The 21703-nt window shown below is 40.6% G+C and overlaps 1 protein-coding gene across 6 annotated transcripts in view; it reads left to right on the top strand.

Moving 5' to 3' along the window:
• Positions 1-21703, top strand: part of OSBPL3 (oxysterol binding protein like 3) — a 205568-nt gene that overhangs the window by 134872 nt on the left and 48993 nt on the right. For all 6 annotated transcript variants that reach the window (XM_060107665.1, XM_060107666.1, XM_060107660.1 and 3 more), the window contains 9 exons: positions 2921-3037; positions 3490-3543; positions 5084-5197; positions 7564-7731; positions 8321-8444; positions 10274-10377; positions 10578-10670; positions 11734-11890; positions 19484-19614. In XM_060107665.1, the coding sequence (XP_059963648.1) occupies positions 2921-3037; positions 3490-3543; positions 5084-5197; positions 7564-7731; positions 8321-8444; positions 10274-10377; positions 10578-10670; positions 11734-11890; positions 19484-19614 (1062 nt within the window). The remainder of the gene's footprint in view (positions 1-2920; positions 3038-3489; positions 3544-5083; positions 5198-7563; positions 7732-8320; positions 8445-10273; positions 10378-10577; positions 10671-11733; positions 11891-19483; positions 19615-21703) is intronic.

Below are 21703 nucleotides of genomic sequence, written 5' to 3'. Positions count from 1 at the left end.
ATTGAATGTCTTCAGCAGATGTGCACGATGGTCTAGTATTAGCACTCTGTTGCCTTTTGCTTGGGAGTCTTAAATCAAACAAATCAAAAGGGCTTGGTTTTCTTAGAGTACTTTTTAGAAGATTTCGAGCCTTAGATTTTCATTTAACAGTGATAACACACATACACCTTCTTTCACAAGTGTGAATGTGCTGTATTTGATTTGTAAATAGTCATTTAGCCCAAAGATATTGGGCATACTTCAAATGCAAGCCAGTGAATGATATTCCAAGAACATAAATCTGTTTGCAGCCTTATTCCAGGACCAAGTTTATCCATTTGTCAATCAGATGCATACTATTCACAGGATAACAGATTAGGCACATTGAGGAAATCAGAAGTGAACAGACACTTTAGAGCCTCAAGGAGTCTATTATCCAGTCTAGGGATGATAAAACCTCACATATACAATCATAAGCAGAAGGTGAGATGAAATACTGATGGAGTCTCTAGGGATGAAATAGTACTTTCCTCTGAAGAAGGCTTCCTGGAGGAGGTGAAATTTTTAACTTGATGATTTTAATGATTCATTAAAATCTTGACAAGCAAGACACTTTGAGGACTGGTTTTTTGAGCTGAAGTAAATGTGAGCAGAATTTTTGTGTGTGTGTGTGGCTTCCCATCACTTAATATTATGCATTCTCCATTTATTGTCTGGATGTAATTAAGTGACTAAATAATTGGTAATAATTGCTATGAAGAATCTCGTTTGACATTTTTACCTTTTTGAAAAAGTCCTCTAATTTAGGAGCTGAATCTAAGCTTTGGTTTTTCCATTGAAGAATTCAACTTTTACAACTCCAGATTTCAACCAGTGCTATGTTTGAAAACTCCGGGATGTACCTTAAGCCTTACTGAGAGTAAGGTGCAATCAGACATAAGGCAGATCTGTCAGGATGGTTATACAAAGCGTTCAGCCACTAAGGTAGGAAAATGGTCTTGCTACCAGGTGTTTTCCATGTATTGAACTTGAGGACAACACAGACACTGAGCCAGAGCACCCAGGACTCTCTGTGGTTCCCTGCTCTTCCCATTAGACTGTCTGCTTCCTGGGACTTGGATCTAATTGCTTCTGCTCCCAGGTTATTAAGGTCCATCTCCCAGCCCCTCTGGCCTCTGCCTGTACCACTTACTGCAGGCTGGAGATTTGACTAAGAGCAAGTTATTCAACATGAAATTTGGCCCAGATGATATGTTTGTCTCTTGAGATATCCACACCCCAGTTTTCGTTGTAGCATTATCTACAATAGCCACAACATGGAAACAATCCAAGTGCCCATTGGATGGGTAAATGGATAAAGAAAATGTAAGATGTATATGTATCCCCTGGAAATGTAAGATTCCATATATTCCATATATGTACATGTACACAATGGAATATTATTCAGCCATAAAAAAAGAAATCCTGCCTTTTGTGACAACATGGATGGATCTTGAGGATATTATGCTAAGTGAAACAAATCAGACAGAGAAAGATAAATACTGTATGTTCTCACTTATATTCAGAATCTAAAGAAGCTAAACTCATAGAAGGAGAGAGTAGAATGGTGGCTACCAGGGGCAGAAGGTGGGGGAAATGGAGAGAATGTTGGTTGAATGGTACAAATTCCCAGCTGTAAGATGAATAAGCTCTGGGGATCTAATGTATAGCATGGTGACTATAATTAACAATGTTATATACTTGAAAGCTGGTAAGAGAGTAGATCTTAGATGTTATCATCACACACACAAAAATAGTATATTCTGTGAGGGAATAGAGGTGTATCAAATCATCACATTGTACATCTTAAACTTGCGTATGTTATTTGCCAGTAATATCTCAGTAAACCTGAGGAGGGGAAAGACATGTTTGTCAAAACTTAATTATCCTGTGTTGGAAATGTTTTCTCTCTGATCTGGATGGTAGGTATAGGTATATAGATTCTTCAAATTACAGTCTTAAGATTTGAGCATTTCATGTATGTTATATCCCCCCAAAATGTAAAAATAATAATAATAAAACCCACTGAAGTGTTGCCAGTTTTGGTCTATCCGGGGGTAATTTTGCAATGGTATGTGCATTTTCAAGCATTTAAAAATAAATTTTTAGTGTTTTTCTTTAGTATTCCTTTAAAAATTCTTTTCTAGTCAATTACTTGAAATAACCCAAATAGCTAACAGTGGAAGATTTATAGTAATAACTACTTGTACCTCAAAATTGCGAACAGCTTAGTAGAGCAATAATTGTACCCTCCCCCCACCAAAGTTTGTGAAACAAAAGAAAGGAGGAGAAAACAAAACTTCTGGGGAAAGAGGATGAAAATACTTGTTGCAGAACCACCTTTTTGATGCTTCAAGATTTCCAACATTTAAATACCTAGAATTTGGAGGTAGTGTGACTAAATCATCATTTTGACCAACGTGTTGTGTTTACCAACTTGCATGCAGTCTCACACTTTTCAGCCAATTTTCCCAGCCACCCCTACCCCTCCTGCCCAGCCTCCATCCTGATGTCTGTAGCTTTGGGTTCAAATTCAGACCGAAGTCTAGTGGTGAGTGAAAATAACTGATGATGTCAAAGGGAACAAAAATAGAACTTACAGGAAAGTCTTTACCTTTAGTTGTGGTTGTCAAGGTTCAAGCACCAAAAAAGACAGAGACATTCCCTTCTGAGAGAGAGCTTTTCAAAAACAACAACAACAAAAAATTTGATGCCACTGAATTATAACATTAAATCTGTAAAGTCAAAGAACTGTACATAAATTAAATTTGAATTTCTTCTCCCCAACACACCCAGCCAGTCTCATCAACTTGGATGGATTTACTGATGGGATCGAGTGTTTCTTAACATTACTATTTTTTTTAAAGATAGCCATTGAGCCTGAACTCTTTTGTTGGAACAGGACAGCTGGGAAGTGGTGGAAGGACTGAGGGGAGAGATGAATTACACCCAGGAGCCACCAATTCAGAAAGGATTTTTGCTGAAAAAAAGGAAATGGCCCTTGAAAGGCTGGCACAAGGTAAGAACTGGCCTGGGACGCACCTTCGTTTGCACCTACATTCCCCACTCAGGACCCGGTTCTTAAGCACTTATATTTAATTTGAAGTTGAGCATGGAGACCAAGAGAAGGATGTTTAAATGGAATGTCTTTTTTTTTTTTAATTTCTTTTTGGCTGCGTTGGGGCTTCGTTGCTTTGCGTGGGCTTTCTCTAGTTGCGGCGAGCGAGGGCTACTCTGTTGCGGTGCGAGGGCTTCTCATTGCGGTGGCTTCTCTTGTTGCGGAGCACGGGCCCTAGGCGCGCGGGCTTCAGTAGTTGTGGCGCACGGGCTTAATTGCTCTGCGGCATGTGGGAATCTTCCCAGACCAGGGATCAAAACCATGTCCCCCGCACTGGCAGGCGGATTCTTAACCACTGCACCACCAGGGAAGTCCCGGGAATGTCTTAATGAATTCTGCTTTATTCCCCACAGAGATTCTTCTATCTGGACAAAGGAATCTTGAAATATGCCAAGAACCAAAGTGATGTAAGTCGTCTTGTTAATCCAGTATGCTATTGAAGAATTCTAAAAGGCTAGTGGTTGTCAGCTCATGGATGAGATTGTGCATATTTGGGAATTGCATTTCCCTAAACTGGAAATCAGGGAGGGGTGGTGGTTCCCTCTCAGGGAACAGAGGTGCCTGCTCCCCACTGTCCCTGCTCTGGGTTTTGGGTGGGCTCAGTTCACCCACCAAGCAGAGGTGCAGGAGCCCCTATCAACACCCTACTGGGTATCCAGGCATGGGTTCTGGTCTTAGGGTTGTGCTGTGGGGTTCTCTGGGTGAGGGAGACCTCTTCACAGTGAGGTAATAGGAACAAAACAGAGAATGTGTCCCTCCCACTGTTATGGGGACTGAGGGTTTTAGTGGAGAAGGACCTTGGTGAAGGTGACGGGAGGTTCCCCTGTGTGTGGACACCAGGCAGACAGCCCTTGAGGACTCGGAATGACTGCTGGCCCTGCCCTCGTAGGGGTCCCTCTCTCACCCAGCACTTCTCTCCTCCTGTCTCCCTCTCTTCGCCTCTCTCACGGTGCTCACCTTGTTGGGGTGAATGCAGAAACGTGCCATAGTGCCTGACCCACAGTGGCCTGTACTAGCTTCCTTACTCCTCTTTTAATTTTTATTAAAAAAAATTTTTTTTTTGGTTTCTTCAGCTTCTAAAGAAATTTTTAAATTAATTTTTATTGGATTATAGTTGATTTATAATGTGTTAGTTTCTGCTGTACAGCAAAGTGAATCAGTTATACATATATCCATTCTTTTTTAGATTCCATTCCCATATGGGTCATTACAGAGTATTGAGTAGAGTTCCCTGTGCTATACAGTAGGTCCTTATTAGTTATCTATTTTATATAGTAGTGTGTATATGTCAATCCCAGGCTCCCAATTTATCCCTCGCTTCCCCTTTGGTAACCATATTACTCAGCCATAAAAATGAATGAAATAATGCGATTTGCAGCTACATGGATGGACCTAGAGATTGTCATATGGAGTGAAGTAAGTCAGACAAAGACAACTATCATCTGATATCGCTTATATGTGGAATCTAAAAAATGGTACAAATGAACCTATTTACCAAACAGAAATGGAGTCACAGATATAGAAAACAAACTTACTCCTCTTTTTAAGTCACTTCCAAATGAATTTAGACACCGGAAGCTATTTCTGCAGGAGGCGGTGAAGTTAACAGGTGAATTCACTGTCATAGGAGTCATGGGGCTAACTTTTTACTTTCCTCACCTTCTTGCTTCCTCACTTAGCAATGTGCAAACTGCTTGTTACTTAACCCTCTGTAATTCAGTCTCCTGTCTGTAAAAGGGGAGATGTTTCCTCCCTCACAGGTTAAATAGGATGATGTGTGTATAGCACTAAGCTCCGTGCTAGTTCATGCTAAGTACTGGAGAAGAGTAGTTATTATGTTTACTGTTAGTGGGTGTGGAAGGGGAGGGTAGAGGGAAAGAGTGTTAAGGATGTTCCGATGGTTTTTAACACTGTGGTTCTCAAGGGGCCCCCTTTGTGCCTCTGCAGATAGAGAGAGAGAAGCTGCATGGCTGCATTGATGTTGGGCTCTCGGTGATGTCTGTGAAGAAGTCGTCAAAGTGCATAGATCTGGACACCGAGGAGCACATTTATCATCTGAAGGTGACACTGCTTCCCAGATGCTGTCTCCTGTTGCACAGAGTTCCTTTATGTTGTGAAGGGATTGTCAGTTATAGCATCGTTGGTGATGCCTTTTGAATTTCAAAACATCCAGCCAACATGTAGAAGATCTTCATTATCAAAGTATTTCTAAAGATATGTCTATTGATATCTGGATGGGGCAGTTCTTCATTGTGTAGGACTGTCTCTTACACTGCTGAACGTTTAGCCTCCTTGTCTCTTATCCCCTAAATCCCCCCCTCCCTTGTGATTGTGACATCAGTAACAAAAAAGCAAAAAATAGGAAACTTCATGTTTCCAAATACAAACCCCCTCTACCCCCAGACAGTACCATCTTTAGTGAAGAACCATTTACCATAGGTTAAAATGTTTCCTGAAATAAAATATGATCTTTAGTCTGAGAAGCCCCATCTTACAACTTCGACTAAATTTATAGGGATTCCATTAAAATTCTCATACCACAGTGATGTCAAAAATTTTTCCCCTAAAGGATGGGTCTCCAAATAGTATCTCTGAAAGCTGCTTAACTACCCTCTCCTGCCCCTTCTCCTGCAGGTGGTATAGATAGTTAAAAGCATGAAGCAAGAGCTTTGGAGATACAGATCTGGTTCAGATCTTGACTGCCTGGCTACTTACTAGCTTTCAGCCTTTGACAAATTATTTAATCTCTGAAAGTCTCAGTTTTCTCACCACCCTCCCACCCCGACAATGGGAGTTCCAGTGCTCATCTTGTAGGGCTGCATGTAGAAAACTTGACGTAATGCCTGACCCACAGTAAGCTCAATATGTTTATGTATTATATATAACTATTAGGTGGTACCTGAGTGTTAGAAATTAATTGAGAAAATGTTAAGAGTCTTTTCTTACTTGGACAAATTACTTGGAATATTGGGAATGGGGGCTGCGCTTTGGGAAAATAAAAGCATGAGATTATGAACTCCCCATCTTATTGTGTCCCTGTCCTCCCCATAGCACATCATGGCACTTGGGCAAATACATGCTTAGCACATACATGGGCTTGATTGCCCCCACGGCAAAGATGTCTCCAGCCCACCCTATCGAAGTGCCGAGGATGAGAAGCCCTGCTGTACGCAATTACCTACAGCCACAGGCATAGGGGCTTAGGCTTGGGGAATAGTATATATTTGATTGTCCTGGGCAGTCAGTTAACAACATCTGGGAAATGAAGTACATTTCAAGAACATAATTTAAAGGAGACAAATAGATGTGAGTCTGTGTTGCTTCTACTTGTAAACGACACATCCAGTAGCACCTGGAGGGGTTTTAAATCTTGTGTGTACTTCTAATCAACATAACAAACATAAATGCCAACCGAACACTTCCTAAGTGAAGGATGTTGCTGACATTTATTTCCACATCCTTGCTCTCAGTAGCAGCATTAGTAAAGATTTTAACTGAATTGACCTGGATTTTTCTTCTTGGAAGTTAACCTACCATACATCCTTTTGGGGTCTTTTAAATTGCCACTTCATGAGTCTCTGTGTTCTCATATATAGATATCTATCATTTTTCATTTTGAAAGTATTAATATACCATCATACACACACAAATATTGACTATTAAGAAATATCTATGGTGCATAGGTGCTTGTTATATTATTTGTAGTACTTTTATGCACATTTGAAATACTTTATAATAAAAATTACTAGATACAAACATTACTTTTCATAGAAATTATACATTGATAGTCACTCCTGGAGAGAATGGCTAAAAGTTTGTGTTTGTGTGTTTGAAAAATCCTGGAAATCACTGATAAAACTTTATCAGACTTTTGTTTTCTAAGAGTGGGAGAAATGTTCTTTTAAGTAACCTTCACATTCATTAACATATATTCCTCAGCAACATATTCTTTGTCAGAGAAGATTAACAAGATTAAATATTTTAGGAAGAATTTATTAATTCATTCCAGTTCAGAGAAGATTGGTGTGAAAAGTCTGAATTATAAAAGAGTTTTTTAAAAAAATGGTGCTAATATTTTTAGTACAGTTAGTAGAAACTGGGACAAGAGAACTTAGAACTACTTTAAGAGATGGATAAATGTAAATTTCAGCTTATTTGTTCTTTAATATTTCCTAATAATAACATAACAATTGGAGTCTTTCATAGAATGCCTAAATGTAGAGTTTATGAAGACCATTTTTACTCTCTATCTCCTTCTCCAGCTTGTTCCATGGACTACATAAATGTAGATGAAGTCAGTAAACTGGTATTTCCACATTTCTGCACATGACAGCATGAAGAGGTGCTAGGAGTGACCTCAATGTGATGACTAATTGTTCCTTAGAGTGACTGACATTCTCGTCTCCTTTCAACCCAACATAATCTAGGTAAAGTCAGAGGAAGCCTTTGATGAGTGGGTATCCAAACTTCGCCACCACAGAATGTATCGTCAGAATGAAATCGCCATGTTTCCACACGAAGTTAATCACTTTTTCCCAGGATCTGCTGTCACAGACTCTGGTTCTGGGGTCTTGGACACCATTTCCAGTAGTAAGGTAATGATTTGCCGATAATGAATCTGAAGGAAGGTGGCTTTGTGGGGGTGGAGTCTGCTCTCGGGGGCCGTGTCTGAGGAAGGAAGGTTTTGTGGGGAGGAACAGGGTAAGCTTGAGCTGGGATTTCATTAGTCTGTGTGTCCACTCAGTCAGAACGAGGGCCAGAAGGGCACCTATTAATGCTGAGAGTGTAACTGGAGAACAGCATGTACAGAGGGATTTAATATCCCTGAAAGCTCCAGCTTTCTCTTGACCAGTTTGACTTCAGTTGGCTTTCTGGTTGTAACATGCAAGAGGTGCACTTATAGTCATACAGAATTGCAAAATCTTTCCCAACATTTGTGCCATGATTTCAGTGTGGTTATCATTTGACAGGAAGAGAAATCAGGGGCCCGTAGCATGGTATGGCCATGCGGGTAACAGCTGGAGGTCTCAGGGTCTCCAGGGGAGTGCTTTGCTAGAAGCTTCTTCCTTATTATGGGCAGATGGCTTCCATTAGCTACGAGCCCACTTTATTATCCTTTACCCTAAAGTGTTCCCACCGAGCTCTGTTTTCATTTACAATGTGCTTTTGTCATCTGTGGAACAGCATAGCAGTATATCAAAGCAGAATTCATTTCAAACCGGAAGCAGTTTATCATTTTCTTGTGGTGGTGAGACTCGAGTTCCGTTATGGTTACAGTCTTCAGAGGACATGGAAAAATGCTCTAAAGGTAGAGTGACTCGAAACCTCTGCTTCTTTCTGTCAAAACCTCTGCCCTTAGATTACACTGGTTTGGTATTCAGACCCCAGATGAATTTGTATCCTCCCCCTTCACTGGTCTACATTCCCTGTCATATTTTGCTTATGAAGTCTGCACTCGTGATCAACAAAATGCACTTTCCTTTAGAGTTTTATGTCTTCCCCTGGGTGTGCGTGCAGACAGGTTTCCTTTTCTGTTCTTTAAGCACCGATGCCTGATCTCCATATGGCCTACTAAATCACAGAATCCAGGGATGGGGTCTGCACAGTTCGCTATATTTTTTTAAGTGCCAAAAATGCATCTGATGCACATCCAAGAATTTAAATCATGGTTCCAGAGGTGGGTGGGTGAACCAAATGGAGATCCCCACCAAACGGGTGTTCTCTACCCTGGCTGCATGTTAGAATCGCCAAGAGAGCTTTTAAAATGCAGGATACGCATGCCCAGGCCCCTGTCCCAAAGAATCTTTTTAAATTAGTGTGGGATGGGGCCCTGGCATCACTAGTTTTCCCACAGTTCCTCAAGTGACTCTGATAAGGAGCCAGGGTTGAGAACGCTTACCGTATGGAAGCTCTGTGTTCTCAACCTTAATTAGCTAAAAATTACCCAAGGAACTAAAAAAAAAAGTCACCAGTGGGATTGGGGGTGTTCTAATTTAATTGCCTGGAGATGGGACTTGGACATAGGTGATTTTAAAAATTTCACCAGTTGATTTTTAAAGTGTAGCCACAATTGAGAACCACTATCAGAGAAAGATGCCTGAAAATTGCATTTTTGCCTGTTGAATGCAGATATTATCACACCTGGAGCTATATAAGTGTTGCCCTCCCAATAAATATGAGCTTCACTGAGTGACATTTTGGAACAGTACTCCCTGAAGTGTTTTCCCTGGACCAGCAGCATTGGCCTGGCCTGGGAACCTATTAGAAATACGAATTCTCAGCTTCAACTCAGATAGACTGAATCAGAAACTGGGCGATGGAGCCCAGCAATCTGATTTAACAAGTTCTCCAGGTGATTCTGATGATACCAAAGTTTGAGAGCCACCGTCTTTAGGCTTTTGGACCTTGATTTCTCAGGAGAAACAGCCACCGTCATCCAGTGAACAACACCTTGAGGACTAGCTTTTGAGTTAGTGACCCAGGAACTGGACTGAGGATGCTCGTAGGTCCTCTCAGGTCAATCTGTGGAGGACCATCGTGGTCCTCTTGCAGGTCCATGATTGACAACGTTATCCTTAGAGACCAATACACCCTTCATTTTAATTTCATTCATTTAAGTTGTGTTGGGTCCTTAAAATCGGATAGTGACAGCCTGTTCCTGAAAGATTAGAAGTAACAATGATGGTGGTGGTGATTATGATGGTGACGGTGATGATGATGATGATGATAATGATGATGATGATGGTGAAGACTGATTTATTTAGTGCTTACCATATGCCGGGTACTCTAAAAGTACTCTGCATTTATCACCTCATTTTTAACTCAATTATCCTGTGAGATAGGTATATAATTACCCCCGTTTTCCAGATGAGGAAACTGAGACAGAGAAGTTATGTAATTTGCCCAAGATTCACAGTTCGTAAAGTACATTCAGACTGTGGCAGCGTGGTTCTCCAGATGTATGCCCTTAACCACAACTGTCTACTGCCTCTCCTGTAAGAAGGGAAGTGAAGTTTCCTATCCTTATGAGATGTAAAAGCAAATAGAGATAAATGAGAAAAGTAGCTGGCACTGGCATAGGGAAGCTTGAATGCAAGATAACTGTGTTTGACTCATCCTCTTGCTTTTCTCCCACAGACCTGGCACACTGTCATGCCTGCCTGGTGGAGATGAGCCAGCTCCTGCAAAGTATGGACGTCCTGCATCGGACATATTCGGCTCCAGCTATCAATGTCACCCAGGTTAGCCAGATCCCTCTTCTGTTTCATTCTGGCACTCTTCCGCTTTCCTCTCTCCTCCCAGCCTTTCACTAACAGGGAAGTTGTCTTGTTGGTTGCTTCAGCCAGATTCAAGGGGATGGAGGTGGTCGCTTTGGTGTGTCTTTCCCTATTGGTTTGGTAGACCTTACTGTCTGTGCTCTCTTTCCTGTTTTGAAACAAAGGGTGGAGCTTTTGAAAGTCCCAAAAAGGAAAAAAGATCACATAGGAGATGGCGGTCCAGAGCTGTTGGCAAAGATGCTAAAGGAACGCTTCAGGTAACCCTTGCTTCCCTCCACGGGCTGGTTTCCTCATGGACATATGCTGGGGACTCCTTGGACTCAAAGAGAAGAATAGACAAGTGAATATTCTGTAGTTATTCTCTCAAATACCCTGTGCAGAGAGAGGAATTCAGTCACTTAGGTTTTCTGGAAGATTTTCTGAATACTAGAATAAGCATGTAATGAATATTGGGTAAAGGGTTTTGGTTTCCCCTTCTTTAATGCTTAGCCTGTGTGCTCTCTTCCCTGCTTCGGTGTGTGCATTGATTTGTGGCTGCTGTGGTCATGTGCTCTGACTCACCTCTTCTGCTGCAACTCAGTGGATTCACCATCCCTCTGAGTCCACTGGCTGGAGTCTCTGGAAGCAGGACATTGTACAGACTCTCTCTTGCCTCTTGTCTCCAACCTTCCAATCCCCCATCAGAAGTTCACTGCATAACACTAGCCGCTGACTTTTCCCAATGCGCGGCTAAGCCAGAAGCCACGATTTGCGGCTCAGCCATTGCATATTAAATTGCAGCATTGTCAGGGTCAAAATAAATCAGAAACTTACAGAAACTGTTATACTCATATATTAATAACTCTGGTTCAAAGCACTTTATGGGTTGAACTTAAATACTTTGAAAGCAAAGAGTGATTTGTATATAAACATGTGAGAAGGAGGTTTGTTTCGTAAAAAGCACCAGGTGCAAGTAAAGAAAACATTTTTAAATCTATCCCATTAACTATTAGCAACCTAGATGCTGGGTGATTATTGCCAGGAGAAAGGAAATGAATATAAACGAGAAACAGCCCAACTGCTTTAGCTATCATTTTCAACCTGTAGCTTTAATGCTGTGATCACCTCCAAAGGAAAACGTGATTTCTCACCCATTTTTATTTCGCAAGAAGCCAGTGAAAGTTTCTGTGACAAGTGTTTTCCTGAGTTTTCATATAAGTTATCACTCAATAGAAAGACTTTTCTATAGAACGTTCTTAGTACTTTCCAGTCCTAGAAACAAGTAAATATTCTAAGCGATTCGTATCTAAAAAGAAATATCTCCCTTTGGTGTCACTTCAGGTCCCAAAACCTTTTTCTGGCCCAGTAAGACTGCATTCCTCCAATCCTAATTTGTCAACACTAGATTTTGGAGAAGAAAAAAATTATTCCGATGGCTCTGAAACCTCATCAGAGTTTTCTAAAATGCAAGAAGATCTGTGTCATATTGCCCATAAAGGTAAATGAGTTTTCTTTCTTCCTAATGTGTTTGATGAAAATGTTAAATGTTCGTCCGAATGTGGGATGTCCTTGGAGAGGGGAATCTTAGTTGGTTCGTTTTCTGCTCTATTAGGATTTCAGACAATCTAATTTTTATTTTATTTCCCTGGTAGTACAGAGTGTATTGGCAAGAAGTTTCTTTTTAACTCTGTAGGGGAGAAGGTGAGAGCCTTAAGTATACTTTAAAGGCTGAGCAATTTATATGCTGCTGATGAGAGCGTAAATTGGTACTTCTCTGGAGGGCATGTGACATCATGTTTCAAGTTTTTAAAAAGTCTGCCTATCTAGCAATTCCACTTTGAAGAATTCATTCATAGGAATTAATTTAAAAATTATCCAAACAAAGATATCCATCATAGCATTGTTTATCATATCAAAAATTAGAAATAGATTTTCACCATCATTAGGAAAATGCAAGTCAAAAGCATAGTGAGACATTACCATGCACCTATTAGAATAGCTAAATTTTTTAAAAAAACTGACAGCTGGTAAGGATGCAGAGAAACTGGATCTCTCATCCATTGCTAGTGGCAATGCAAGATGGTACAGCCACTCTGGACAAGAGTTTCGCAGTTTTATATAAAACCAAGCATGTACTTACCATACAACCCAACATTCACATTCCTGGGCATTTATCCCAGAGAAATGTAAACTTAAGTCCACAGAAAATCCTATACACAACTGTTCAGAGCAGGTTTACTTGTATCAACCAAAGACTGGAACAACCCAAATGTCCTTCAGCAGATGAATGGTTAAACAAAAGGTGGTACATCCATGCAGTGGAACACTACTCAGCAATAAAAAGGAATGAACTGTGGATACACGCCACGGTGGAGGGGATCTCAAGGGCACCATGTTGACCTAAAATAGCCAATCTCAAAAGGTGTCATAGTGTATGATTGAACTTATTAACACTTTTGTAGTGATACAAGCATAGAGATGGAGAAATGATTAGTGGCTGCCAGGGGTCAGGGACAAGGAGGAGGGCAAGTATGATTATAAAGGGTTAGTAAGAGGAATCCTGGTAGTGATGGAAAGCTCTATATCCTGATTCTAGTGGTGGGTCCACGAATCTAGACATACAGTAAAATTGCATTGACCACCATACGTGTACACACATTCACAAGTGAGAGCCTGTCAAACCGGTGAAATCTGAATAAGAGCTGTAGGTTATACCAATGTTAATTTCCCAGGTTTGATGTTGTACCAGAGTTATGTAAGATGTTACCACCATGGGAAACTGGATGTAGGGCACCCAGGGCTTCTCTGTACTGTTCTTGTAACTTCCTGTGAGTCTATAAAAATTTCACGATAGAAAGTTTAAAAACAAAATTAGAAATAACCTAAATGCCTGACAGTAGAGGGATTGGATTTTTAAAATGCAATGTAATCATATACTAGAATACTCGACAGCTACAATAATAATATCTACCTTATATCGAACACAGTGTCATGTCAGGTATTTGCCAATAAGCACTTAACATGCAGTATTTCATTGAATTCTAGCAGCAACCCGCAGAGTGTGTATGACTGTAACCTCTTTTCTGTGCACACGTAAGAAACCTGAGGCTTAGAGAAGCCAAAGAACTTTGTGAGGGTCACATGGTAGAAAGTAGCCAACCTGAGACTTGAATTCTAACCTGCCTGACCCCAGAGTCTGTGCTCCTCACTTGCTGTCTCACTGCCCGCACAGATGGGGTAGCCAGGGTTATTTTTATTTTTATAGGTATTGGAAGATTGACATAACATATTGAGCAAAAAATATAAGGTATGATCCCATTTTTTTTTGGAAAAAATAAACTATATAAATCTGGCATATATAGGTATATTAAAAAAGTCTGAGAGGATACAAACCAGTATTTTAGTGATGGAGACTGGGAGTACTTATTCTGCTTTTTTTAAAAAAGTATCATAGATTTATCATTTTTTAAAGGATAAAATGAGTTAACATTTTTTAAATGGGAGGGCAGTACTTGAAGTGGGAGGAGAGAAGACGTTTCCTATTTTGCTTTTCTCTCGTCACCCTGTATTTTTCTTCCTTTACATCACTGATTCCTTTGGCTCTTTTCCCTTACCCTACCAACTTAAAATAAAACACGTTGGTTATGAGGAAACCATTTTATGCTCTTTACAGATTCTTACCTCAAACTCTTGTCCAAGTGACCGTTAGAACCTTGTCCATGTTTGGCAGTACAACTTATCTGTAAAATGGGAAGAATTACCTGCCCCACCCCTTTAAAGATCTTCACACACCCCAGTGTGGTTCCCTAGTATTAAAGGACCACTTGTAATTAGGTTGTTTCATTTTAGGTTTTGTGGGAGGAAATTCCTATACAGTGCCATTACTTTTTAATAATATGCACTGTCTTTTTAAAAATGAGAAGATAGTGCCTCCCTGCAGAAGGGAACTATCCTGATTTTACCTGCCTTGAAGAAGCTGCTTCCTCACGAGGACAGAGTTTGCTATATTGAGTTGATCCCCTGATCCTGTCCTCCTGCAGAGGGCCTGACATTGTGCAAGGTGTATAATGGGCCTCAGCCAGCTGTTCTGTCTTTTGGGCTTTGTGAAAACCAGCTGGCTGCAGGGCTGCCACATACCTAGACTAGGTCAAGATTTGTGCTCCGAGAAAAGTCCAGGAACACCTATTCAACTATAGCCCATGCCCCACAGGCTTGCGAACAGAACAGTGAATTCCACAGGGAGCCCAACAAGCTTGGTTTCATTCCTGTGGTTTTAGAGCGTACTTGCAGAGACTGAAAGATCTCGGGGAGTCCCTTTGACAGAGGCTGTAATTCAGAAGCCTCATGAAATGAAGACAGTTCTCAGGTTCTCCCTGTGTCCTGTGACCCTGCCTGCTTTCTCACTTCCATTCAAACTTTTGAAGCATCTTGACTTTTCTTCCTTTGTAAGCCTGATTTTGTTACTGACAGTTTTTATTGTACTTTCTTAACTGCATCACTAATCTATTGACCATGACTTCAGAGCAGCTGAGCTCAAGGCAAGAATTCCACTGTTGTTGTAAATAGTCTTATATTACCTACTTTTTCTTCAGCTTGTTAAATGCATCTGAATTCTCCCTGTCTCATAGAAGTTGGATCAAATGGTAGGCAACTAATATACACCCTAAAAAGTCTTTGTTGTGTATTTTAGGCTATAAATTTGATTTTTATGGTGTATCATTGAACTAATTCTCAGTGGTTCATGTGTCTGGCTTTGTGTCTGTGTTGACATACATATAAGCAAACAGAGAACAAAATGTACTAAAGTCTAAAAGTCATAAGTAATTTGCCTTACATATATTGGCTTTTACATATCCCAAAATGTATTTCATGGAACACTTTGCCCATATAACACTTTAAAAAGCAGAAGAATTCCATGATTTAAAATGTTTGGAAAACACTGCTGACTATAGTCTGCTTTGCATTTACACAAGAAGCAGTAAATATTAAAGGCCCTGAGAAGTCCTGCAGGAGAGAAGCCTGTTAGCTTTGTTTAACTTAATGATTTTCAAATTTTCAAAGTTGTTAGGGAAAATCTCTTCCCTTGTCCCCAAACTGCTGTCAGTTATTATCACTCTGGAACTAAAGTTCCTGGAAACATATGTCAGCAAACATTGTAAATAATAAGCCTTTTTGGAGCTAACCCTTTATACAAGCTAAGTCAGAAAACTTGCATTCAACTAGGCCACCTCTGTTATGACTAGCTGTGGGACTTTCACCTCATTGATTAACTTCTCTGGGCCTCAGTTGCCTCATTTGTTAAATGTCCTAAAGTAGTCCTGACTCTTCGGCCTCTCAAATTCTGTAATTATCTTCTATGATTGTTTTCCACTGAACAGAAATCATGCTGCTGCTTCTTGTTACAAGGAGATTTTGTGAGAGAGTGTTCTATTAGTAATACAAGCAAAAATTACCATATTTGGTGAGCAGATTTAGGATGGGAAAGCAAGGACTAGTATAGGACTGGGGTCAGGGTACTCCAGATAGAAGTGGATATTCACATTCTGCCTTGGAAGGGAAAAAGTGAGGTTTTAGGGATACACCTCCTGCAACCTGTGGAAAATCTTTGCAGTGAGAGAAATCTTCATTTACAAATAGTAATAGTAATCTTCTAGTTTGGTTGAATGCCTTGCTTTACCGAAGGCCATCTGAAAGCCAAGGGAATTGATTTGGTAAAGTGGCAGCCAGCTGAGTGCCATATCTGTTTAATTTAGAGCAATAAATATGACAATGAAAAAAAATTTTTTTGTAACTATGTAAAGTGACAGATGTTAACTATACTTATTGTGGTGTTCACTTCCAAATGTATACAAGTATTGGATCATTATGTTGTATACCTGAAACCAGTATAATGTTGTATGTCAGTTATACCTCAATTAAGAAAAGAATTGTAGTAAGATACTAAGTAAACTTACCAAAAAATGACAGTGACGAGGTGTTCCCCCAGGGACCCACTCAGATGGGCATGGGTATCCTGTGGAGTAGCAAGGGGTAGGGGTGCCTATCTAAAAGGACCTAAAATGCAGTGAGTGAGTTAACTGCAGGGCTTGTTGCTTTCTGGGTGAGAGCGTCCACTGCTTCTACTGCTCAGTAGATTCTGGTCAATCTCTCCATCATAGAACTTCTACCCTGTGCATTTATTTATAAATAATGTTCCAGCAAGAGACTCAAGTATCCTAAAACTGCTGCCCATATTTCAAAAGACTGCAGTCATCACCACTTTCAGCCTCGTATGTTTCTTTCATCACCACCACTATTATTATTGCAGTAGCATTTATTATTTATTATATGCGATGCATTGGGTTAAGTGCTTTACCTACATTATCTGATTTAATCCCCATAACGATCTTATGAAGTAAATGCTATTATTATCCCTATTTACAAGTGAGGAAACTGGGGTCCAGGTGCATAATATACCTGTCCGAAGTCCTGCAGTGAGTAAGTGATGGAGCTGGGAAGAATCCAGGGCTGATGTGGGAACTCACACTATTGGTGGCTATGTTGTGCTGCCTGTTATTGTGCTCAATTGAATTGTTTAAATCAAAGAGCTAAGCATGTTCCATAGACACTGTTAGAAAATTCAGTACCTATTGACCCTTGACCCCTGCCTTCTGTCAACAGAAGCCCCATCATTTGTGTGTGCATTTAAACAAATGGCTTATTTGTCCTGTGATTTTGTGAAGATGCTCTAAGTCTATGGCTTAACACCACAACCTCAGACAATTTAGGGACAGCCTATCGAGAGGGGTTCAGTTGTCTGCGTGGCTGTGGAATGAGGGGAGTAATTCAGTCGTGCATATTTAGTTTCTGTGATACTGAATCGGCCACTCTGGAGTAACAGTACCTCAAAAAGTGCAGCGCCAGGCAGTTCAGTATTATGCCAGGCCATTGGAGGAGAAGTATGTCTCAGCCTCTTCCTTCTTCCTGCCTTTCTAAAACAAAATAGAATTAAAGGAGATTGGAAATATTCACACGTGATTTCCATGATCAGTAATTCGGATGACAATTGCCTTATCCCTAGGAGGCAACTTGTACATTATGTGATCGAAACTTGGTGAATGTTTTGCTGCACCTAATAACGGTTTTTAAAACTTCAGTTCAGGCATCTGAGTGCCTAGTAACACTGAGCTCTCATTGTACCTGAACGCTCACTAAAGTGAACCAGTGGTGGAATGCCACGTTGAGAGGTGGGGGATTCTGGGTCAGGCAGCTGGAAGGACTAACAAGGAAGAGGGTAGGTAACACCTTTTTTGAAATAATTTTAAACTTATAGACAAGTTGCAAGAATAATACAAAGAACTCTCATATGTCTTTTATCCAAATTCACCATTTTTAATATTGTGCTGCATTTATCTCTTTCTTTCTACACACACACACACACACAGAGACATATATATATACACACATGCAGATGTGTGTGCATTTATTTTTTCTCATCCATGTGAGAATAGGAATCAAACATCATGTCTTTTTTTATGCCTTTATGCTATAGTGTATATTTCCTAAGAACAGGGGTATTCTGTTACTTAACCACAGTTTAGTTATGAAATTCAGGAATTTTAGCATTGAAACAGTACTTTTACCTATTCTGCCTTCCATATTCAAATGTTGTCAATTATCCAATTAACATCCCTTAATAGCTCTTTTCCCCTTCAGTACAGGCTCTAGTCCGTGGTCATAGAGTGCATTTAGTTATCATGCCTTTTTTTTTTTTTTTTTTTTTTCTTTTTGCGGTATGTGGGCCTCTCACTGTTGTGGCCTCTCCCGTTGCGGAGCACAGGCTCCGGATGCGCAGGCCCAGCGGCCATGGCTCACGGGCCCAGCCGCTCCGCGGCATATGGGATCCTCCCAGACTGGGGCACGAACCCGTATCCCCTGCATCGGCAGGCGGACTCTTAACCACTTGCGCCACCAGGGAGGCCCTATCATGCCTCTTTAGTCTCCTATAATTAGGAACAGTTCCTGAGTCTGTCTTTCTGATGAAATTGACACTTTTGAAGAATACAGGCCAATTTGAAAAAATAGGATGGTCCTCATTTTGGGGTTGTCTGATGTTTCCTCCTGAGCAGATTCAGATGGCCTGTCTCTGGCTTGTGTACCACAAAAACAATAGTGTGGGGCCTCCCTGGTGGCGCAGTGGTTGAGAGTCCGCCTGCCGATGCAGGGGATACGGGTTCGTGCCCCGATCTGGGAGGATCCCATATGCCGCGGAGCGGCTGGGCCCGTGAGCCATGGCCGCTGGGCCTGCGCGTCCGGAGCCTGTGCTCCGCAACGGGAGAGGCCGCGACAGTGAGAGGCCCGCATACCGCAAAAAGAAAACAAACAAACAAACAAAAAAAACAATAGTGTGTCTTTTTCAGGGTATCACACAAAGTCCCAAGGTACACGAAGTCCATCTGACTCTCACTAGTGATTAATTTTGGACACCTAGTTAAGGTGCTCTCTAGTTTCTCCTCTGCATCCTTACCGTTTTCCTTCTGACAACCAATAAGTTCTGTTTTCAAACACTTCCAGTCTTTGGAGATACAAACAAAACTAAATGTTGATAATTGAGAAGTATAGTCCTTTCAAGTGTCAAAATATCTTGGTGACAGGTCATAAAATCATGGAATTTTATAGTGGATAGGGACTTTGGAATTGACAAATATGTGTGATTTTCAAATTTTTAATAGACCTTATTCTTTAGAGTAGTTTTAGGTTCATAGCAAATTGAACAAGAAGTACAGTGTTCCCATACCCGCTCCCCAATACATACATATATAACCTCCCCCACTATCAACATCCCACCAGAGTGGTCCATTTGTTAACCATCAATAAACCTACATTGAAACATCATTATCACCCTGAGTCCATGGTTTACATTAGGGTTCACTCTTGGTATTACATTTCAGATGTATTTTTTTTAAAGTCAATTAGGTGCACATTTGCTGGACGCAAAATATTCATAGCTGTTACTTTTCTAAGTTCTTTTATAAGAAATACATCTCTATATATCTTGTTTTTAATTATGACTCTTCTTTTATTCCTTTTTATAATGATTATATCTTTATAGTCTACTTCACTTTAAGGTCAGCTTTTGATACCATATTAACGGAGAGAGAGAAACTGAAGCAGCTGATGGAGCAGGATGTCTCCGTCTCCTCCTCTGCCCAGGTCCTTGGTCTGAAGCACGCCCTGTCATCTGTAAGTTACACGTCTGTGTCATGGAAATGCCTGACAGTGTGTCCAGGCTCATGAACATTTTATATTTTCCATTGCCATGGTTATGTTGAAAATTCATGATTTCCAAGGTTGTATTGAAAATTCATGAGAAAACCAAACACATTATCCAAATTACATTCTAACCTTTCATCAGATCTGCTTATTCTAAACACCAAAGCTGAGCCTACTCAAAATCTTAGTAGCTAGTATTTCACTGAGCATTAGATACTCTGTTTGGTTTCCTCCTATTTATCTTGAGTTTTCTGTTTCTGTAAAGCTTTTGTTATATGTTTTTGTTTTAAATTTATTTATTTATGTATTTATTTTTGGCTGCATTGGGTCTTTGTTGCTGCGCGCGGGCTTCTCTCCAGTTGCGGTGAGCGGGGGCTACTCTTTGTTGCAGTGCGCGGGCTTCCCATTGCGGTGGCTTCTCTTGTTGTGGAGCATGGGCTCTAGGCGCACGAGCTTCAGTAGTTGTGGCTTGCGGGCTCTAGAGCACAGGCTCAGCAGTTGTGGCACAGGGCTTAGTTGCTCCGCGGCATGTGGGATCTTCCCTGACCAGGACTTGAACCCATCTCCCCTGCATTGGCAGGCGGATTCTTAACCACTGTGCCACCAGGGAAGCTCCCATTATATGTTTGTCTTGACATTTGTTTGTTAATGCTTACAAAGTCTGACAGTTTGCAGATTTCCATACCTAAGACTTCACAAGCTTAGACTGACTTTCCAAATTGACAGGTACAGGCAACAGAGTGAAATTTTGAATTCACACTCTTCTCTGCTGCCCAGCATTGATCCTATCTACCTGTTTCTACCACGTCTCTTTCAAAGACAGAAAAGTGATTTGATCTGATAGTACAAACATTCAGCTCCCACCTGCTCCCCCCATGGGCACAAAGAGATGTCCTAAGGAGTGTCAGGCAATCTATTGTGCCTTCATAACAACAGAAAAATCACTGCCAAGCCTCAAACGTTTTTCAGTAAGCCGTCCTGTCATTCACTCTCTCTCCTTTTTTTTCATCGATTCCCGTTTATTCCTCAGAAGAGCTGGACTCCATTGAAGTGCAGTATCCTAGAACTCTGTTTTGAATAGCTGACAATGTCTGGCTATTATCTCTGTATCTATCAGAAATCTGGAGAACTTTTAAAAGAACATACTTATCTGCTCCTACTCTTTGCTTGTATGTGGAACACTTATTGTGAAAAGGGAGAGAGTGTGTGCACACATGTGAAATTACCATCTACCATCTGAAGCAATACTGAACTTTCTATGTAGGGTCAGGTAGGGGAGATGAATTTTAGGATTTTGTTTTCAGAAGCCAATTCAGGCAGTGAGAGAACTAGAAAATACCCACCCGTGTTTTCTACTCATCATATTACTGAGAAAAGTAAAGCAATGCTTTTGGTGTAACGTTAATGGTAAATACATTACCAGTGGTACATACTGTCATTTTAAGATACTTAAGGAATATTCATTCAGTTGAATATTTCCAGTATGTTATCTTTGAAAGAAATAAAAAATAACATAGATTTACTCCATGTTTAGAGTCTTAATGTTGTAGACCCAGAGATAGAAACGCCCATTTTGGATTGTAATGGACAGCCAGCCACACACTGGGTGCTGCTTTGGTTTGAAGGAAGCAGGTGGTTTTTGTTTTTGTTTTTTTAAGTTTATTTTTTAATGGTAAAAGCATTTCTTATTGTCCCCAGCAGGGTGGCCTTTAGTGCACTTAGAAGGTACCTCTGATGGGCGCCCCAAAGTCCTTTTCACTGTCGTCTTCCTGTCCCCTGCCCTCCTCCTGTGGAGGTCTGGCCTTATTTTGTTAATCTGCTGGTCTGGGAGAGGCCATGAGACCCACCTGGCCATGGTATCCTAGTCCAGAGTCATTACCTTCTCTTAAGGAGTTCTCCCTCATCCATGGTAAGGATTTTGGAAACTTAAGATAAAACAGAATGATACTTTCCTTTTTGTCTTGGATTCCTGATTAGATTCAAGACTTGTTTTTTAAAAATAAGAATTTTAGAGTTATCTCAGGGCCATCAGAATGAATACATTTGTGCCGTATGTGCA

Source organism: Mesoplodon densirostris, chromosome 9 (genome assembly GCF_025265405.1).
Source record: "Mesoplodon densirostris isolate mMesDen1 chromosome 9, mMesDen1 primary haplotype, whole genome shotgun sequence".
Lineage (NCBI taxonomy): Eukaryota > Metazoa > Chordata > Mammalia > Artiodactyla > Ziphiidae > Mesoplodon > Mesoplodon densirostris.
This window is presented reverse-complemented; position numbering and strand designations above follow the sequence as displayed.